The 6,155-nt window shown below is 38.0% G+C and overlaps 2 protein-coding genes across 2 annotated transcripts in view; both read right to left on the reverse strand.

Annotated features, from left to right (window-relative positions):
• Nucleotides 1-1,917: 1,917 nt before the first annotated feature.
• On the reverse strand, nt 1,918-2,367 carry LOC137623435 (tigger transposable element-derived protein 1-like). Its single transcript, XM_068354270.1, has one exon. It carries the CDS (start codon nt 2,365-2,367, stop codon nt 1,918-1,920), a length of 450 nt encoding a protein of 149 aa, XP_068210371.1.
• A 1,984-nt stretch (nt 2,368-4,351) lies between these two features.
• Nucleotides 4,352-6,155, reverse strand: part of LOC137622949 (digestive cysteine proteinase 2-like) — a 3,329-nt gene continuing 1,525 nt past the window's right edge. Inside the window, exons 4-6 of the mRNA XM_068353534.1 lie at nt 5,699-5,884; nt 5,333-5,498; nt 4,352-4,688 (exon numbers count right to left, since the gene is read on the reverse strand). Coding sequence (XP_068209635.1) covers nt 4,483-4,688; nt 5,333-5,498; nt 5,699-5,884 — 558 coding nt within the window. The 3' untranslated portion in view covers nt 4,352-4,482. The remainder of the gene's footprint in view (nt 4,689-5,332; nt 5,499-5,698; nt 5,885-6,155) is intronic.

Raw genomic sequence — 6,155 nt, forward strand, 5'->3', positions numbered from 1 at the left:
GTGTAAGGTTGTCAACTTAGTAATTTGAAGAAAGGGTACTAACGCTGATTGCAAGGCCACTCTCTCTCAGCAAACTCTACCCACCTCCACTCGCAACATTAAAAAAAAAGAATAAACTTTAGTCTAGAGTTTTCATGTCTCTTCCAACCATGTGGAAACATAATGCAATCCTTAGTGTGTGTGTCATACAGGATGCCTTTTAACAAGTTTACATAAGGCTTCGTAACAAAACTACGAAAAATCAAAATTTATTTCTTTAACATAATGTAGATTTATATATAAGGAGCAGAATGAAGATGCAATTGAAGGAATGATGAGTCTTATGTAATTTATATATATTACGTAATGCTACATGAGTGGAACTCACCTTATGACCTGGCTATACATCTCTTAAATACACAAATAAAATAGGTACATAAAATATTCTACTTTCATGAAGACCAGCTTCGTAAGATATATATATATATATATATATATATATATATATATATATATATATATATATATATATATATATATATATATATATATATATATATATATATATATATATATATATATATATATATATACATTAATCCCTCACCTATTGCGGTTAATGGGGACCAGAAGCGACCTGGGATAGGTGAAAAACCGCGAAGTAGGTTCCCTCCCTATTTTTGGAATATGTACATTTTTTTGGGTACATGTTCATGTATATATAATAACAATAAGTGTATATTAATCCTATAAATGCATATGTTATCATTAGAACATTAAAGAATCAGGTAAATAAATATTGTTAATATAAATTATATACTGTACATAAAATAAAGTACTGTACTGTATAAATACTGTAATATAAATACAGTATTTAATACATTACATATACTGTATGTACATTTACATTTATACATAGATAATATAAATAGGGTGTAAGTGTATATGTACATACATATGTAGATATAAATAGTGTACGTGTATATACTATAGATATGTTTTTAGAACTCTTTTATTTTTATAACAAGATACGTAACTCACCTCTAACAATGACGATGATCTTGATAAATGATGATGATCTTGATAAATGACGATGAAACACCTGTGCAGTATGATGGAGGTGAAGAAGATGAAGATGATTGCAGAGCCCGTGCAATGTTGCAGAGCTCTTGCAGGTTGTCCAAGGTAAGGCCACGTTCTTCAGCTTCGTCGTCGTCGCCAATATCGGCTGCTTCTTCTTCTTCCTGACTCGCTGATCTTTTCATTTCGACAAGGTCCTCGTCGGTTAGGGGCTCCGAGTGGCACTCGATCAGTGAGTTGACGTCATCCGTCGTCATGTCAGAGAAACCTTCCTTGGCTACTAACCGTGCCAGTCTCACAGCCTTATCTACGGTGGAGTGGTGAACTTCGTCTGGGGTAAAGCCCTCATAGTCATGAACAACGTCTGGCCACAATTTTCTCCAACTTGCATTCAATGTTTGCTGTTTCATCTCATTAAGAGCTTTCTGAATGTTGGCCAGGCACGTTGCAATGTTGTATTCCCGCCAATATCTCTTGAGGCTGAAGTCCTCGTCATCTTCATCGATGGAGGAGATGAGGCCCTCTATCATGGACCTCGTGTAGAGGGCCTTGAAGGCCCGAATGACCCCCTGATCCATTGGTTGTATGAGGGAAGTGGTGTTGGGGGGCAGGAACTCCACTTGGACTCCGTCATAATGCAGATCCGTTGCATGTCCGCCTGCACAGTCCATCAAGAGGAGGACCTCAAAGGGCAGCCCATTCTCCGCGAGGTACAGCTTCACCTGTGGGATAAAGCAGTTCACGAACCAGTCGAGTGTGAGGGCTTTAGTTATCCATGCCTTTTTATTACTCATCCAGTAGACGGGCAGCAAGACTTTGTTTTTTTTTTCAAAGCCCGAGGATTCATGGATTTGTAAATTAAGATGGGCTTGAGCATGAAGCCCGCGGCATTCCCGCACTGAGGAGAGTGACGTGATCTTTGTGGGCCTTGAACCCTGGCTTCTTTACTTCGTCCTTGTAAAGGAACGTCCAGGACAGCATCCTCTTCCAGAAGAGGCCAGTCTCATCCATATTGAACACCTGCTCCGGGAGATAGCCACCTTTTTTAGTTAATTTCGGGAACTCGTCCTCGACGTAACGGAGAGCTGCCTCTTGGTCTGCCGAGGCGGCCTCCCCATACAAAGGAACGCTGCGAAGGCCAAACCTCCTCTTGAATTTCTCGAACCAGCCCTTGCTGGCAACAAAACCACGTTTTCCTCGTGGGGCAGGATCATCATCTTTGTCGTCATCATCACCTCCGTCGTCTTCGTTAGATTTTCCTTCAGGAACTAGGCTATCATACAGGGTTTTGGCTTTCGTTCGAATCATGTTGGTATCGAGACTAACCTTCTTTTTCCGACAGTCTAATATCCACATTGATAATGCATTCTCCATTTGCACAATCGTCTTATTATGAGGAGTTACAACTCGCTTAGTGTCCTTGGAGAACGTTATTGAGGCAGTTTTACGTATTTTGATTTCATCTTTTTTTATGTAGCGAACCGTCGATTCATTCACTCCGTAAATGCGGGCAACAGACGCATAGCTACTGCCTGCCTTAAGCATGTCCAATAATTTTACTTTCTCGTTCACCGTCATCATTTTTCTCTTCTTCTTGGGTTCACTAGAGGATGTAGAGGGTAGAGGACGTTTAGGAGCCATTTTCAAGGCGTCACAAGCACTTTTTTCACACTAAAAAGCACAAGAAAACAGCTAAAAGTTCACGTGGTAAGACTGGGCAACACAACGAAGCGAGAAGAACAATGAATGCGGTCTCCCTTCGCGGGGCGCACGGCAGGGAGAGATGCTGGGTAAAGCGTCTCGGCGGCTTGGCCAATCAGCTTGCGAGATTCTGGAGCCGAGATGGCCAGCGAATAAGAGAGGTGGATTTTGAGTTGCGCGCCATCTCCGTGTTGATACCTGATGTTCTACTGTACTCTCTGCCTTCTGCTAGTGCCCGCGTAACTCTTGCACCATTTTTTCTAATTTTTGATTAATACTTTTGAAAATCCGCGATGCACTGAGACCGCGAAACTTAAGCCACAAAATGGCGATGGATTACTATATATATATATATATATATATATATATATATATATAGGCAGTCATCACTGTACATATGCAAGGGTGATTGCTACAAAATTACTAATGAGATATCAAGTTGGAGATGGAAAAAAAATCGATTTTAGTGAAAAGAGAGCTAAGATGTACAGTAGTTTTACGAGCAAGGGGAATACCTTAGGCTCATTACAACAAACATATATTTTCCCTCTGATGATATGAGCAGAAAATCATGTACTGGAAGATACTTCGGTATGGTGATATACAACTCCATCTTGAGAAATTTACCGAGTTACAAGAAAATATCGAAAAATATAGAAAATAAACACGAATAATATAATTCAGAAAATTTATTTGTATGTAGTTCTGAATTCTATATTCCATAATCATATTCTAGAATAACGAAAAAAAAAACGGAATACTGATGTGTACATTTCGACACAGGAATCCCGGCAAAATTTGCTCTGAGGAAATACACTGTGTAACACCCTTACTGCACGGTGAGTAACCAAACAGATGCTGGAGGGAGAAATGGCAGAGGTGGTGGGTGGGGCTAAATACGAGAGCCCTCCATGCAGTAGGGGTGTGACAGGGTGCATTTCCTTCGAGAAATGGGTGCCAGGAATTCCTGTATCTAACTCTACCTGATGGTTTATTTCACTTACTTTCAAGAAACGTTCAAAACTCTTCAAGCACTTTTATAGTCATTGCATCACCATGATAAGGAACAGCAGCAAAGAAATGACACTTTCAGTCCTAATTAATCCAGCATCTCTGATTGTGTCATCATTGGAATTCAGGCAATTGTAGAATTCTTATATGGTTCAGTGGCAACACCACAGACTCTAATTGTTAGGGATTCCTTCTGTTCAATAGCAAACAACCTTTTGATGGTTGCCTTTTGGTTCAGAGTAAACATCAGCAAGCCAACATTGAATTGGAGTTTATTTCATGATATTATTTGATATCTACTAATTAGTCAATGCCTTTACTTCTTTCGCCTATAGTCGCTTACTTCTTTTTAACAGACCATACTTTGAGAACGCAAATTAGATTCTACGATGGAAAATTTAATTTGCTCATTACTTTAGAATATTTTCAATAGGGATATTGGATTATTGGCTTCGAGAAGTGTGTTAAGGTATTTTCATTTCTTTCATTTATTACATAAGAGATTAAGATAAAGCTTGAAACCCTTTTACAATAAGATTGTAATATTCTACTTGAAGATAAGGACGAAAAAACAAAAAAATAACTGATTAAATTCTAATTTATTAGCGGCAATAGTGAAATATACACAGTTTAGAAATGTTGAGTTTTTCAGTTAACCTGTGAAGCTTTTCATAATCTATTCGATGAGTGACGTCATATTTTGTAGAATTCTTAGACTGTTGGGTAGCAAGATTGAGTGGCAACACCGCAGTGGTTGCTCTTGTTCCTGGTGAGCTTCATGTATCCAGACTCACCCCAGCCGGTGCCCCAAGAGTTCTTGATGATCCAGTAGTCAGAACTTCCTTCAGTTCCGTAGCCAACGGCCAATACAGCGTGGTTGATGCCTTGAGGGTTGCATTTTGGTTCATAGTAGACACCTGAAAGAGGATACACAGATTTGTAAAGTTATGTCAAGTTTAAAAGTACTATTTTCTTCGCTCATTTCGAGAACAAAGTCGCCTCAAAATCAAAACAACAATTATAAGGGTTTCGGAATAAATCCTATTGGAAAAAAAGAGTTTAAATGGCACTCTAGATATTTATGCGAAATACAACAAAAGCACACCGGGACCTGCAAGACTAAAGATTTGGTAAAAAGGAGTATGAATCAAAATTATTTATATGCTGGTTCCACTAAGAATTCCGAATGAAAATCTTGCTAATGAGATCACAGTCGTCTTAGTATTCAGTTACTTTCCTCTTTATTCCTGCTCTCATTCATAGTTAACATCTGACCTCCAATATATTCTCATCAAACCTTCGCAACATACTTGACAATATTAGGCCATACATGGAATTGTCACTTTACAATCTGGAGTTTATAATTTACTCCAGATTTATCAATTGGTGTAATTTCCCTCAATTACACAATTCTTAAAAATCAGCAAGTGTTATATCTTAAAACCAAGGCTTCATCTATAAGATATTCATAATATACTAATTAGTTCTCCAAAGGAAAGAAGTATATGAATGAAGAAATAGTACATAGAGAGGGAGAGAGGAGATACAAAATGAGTCTCACCTGAGCTGTACAACTGGAAGGACAAGTGTCCAGCATCAACGCACACACTGACTGGACCTGCGTCATGGACAGCAGATGCCTGAGTCTGTTCATCAGCGTAAGGAATGTCGATGTATCCTGACACTGTGGCTGCAACGGCTGATGAATCGAAGCGGCATACATTGTCCTGACAAGAAATAATAATGATATTAATAATAATAATAATAATAATAATAATAATAATAATAATAATAATAATAATAATAATAGTAGTAGGCTACATGGTTGAAATTCATATTTAGGGTCATTCACTGTATTCAGTGTCAAAGCTACATGATTTGAGGAATTTGGAGGGAAAACAAAGAATCTTTCTAGTAAGAGACTCACAACAGCCTCGTAAGGGTAGGAAGACTCGCTATCGCTTCCTCCGCAGGACTTGAGATAGTCGTAGGCCCATTGCACAACTCCTCCATTGCAACCGCTGTTTTCTTTAGAGCAATCAACCAGCTGCTGTTCAGAAAGGCTGGGCAGACTTCCTGTCTTGATGAAGTGAGCTCCTTCAAGGGCTCCGGTCTGTGGAGAGATTAAGATATATTATGGAAAACAAGAACTGATTTACTTACTGAAATTATCCAAATACAAAGATATATTGATAATCATTGTCTAAATTATTGTTAAATCAGCACAATATGAAAAGCTACATAATTTTCCTAGATATCATAATTTATTTAGATTATATTGCAATAATAGGATTAGATTTTTAGATCCTTATAATATCTATAGGTGAATTAGAAGAGAGGAAACAGAAAAAAAAGGATAAAATTATATTTGATAATTAATAATG

Source organism: Palaemon carinicauda, chromosome 30 (genome assembly GCF_036898095.1).
Source record: "Palaemon carinicauda isolate YSFRI2023 chromosome 30, ASM3689809v2, whole genome shotgun sequence".
NCBI lineage: Eukaryota > Metazoa > Arthropoda > Malacostraca > Decapoda > Palaemonidae > Palaemon > Palaemon carinicauda.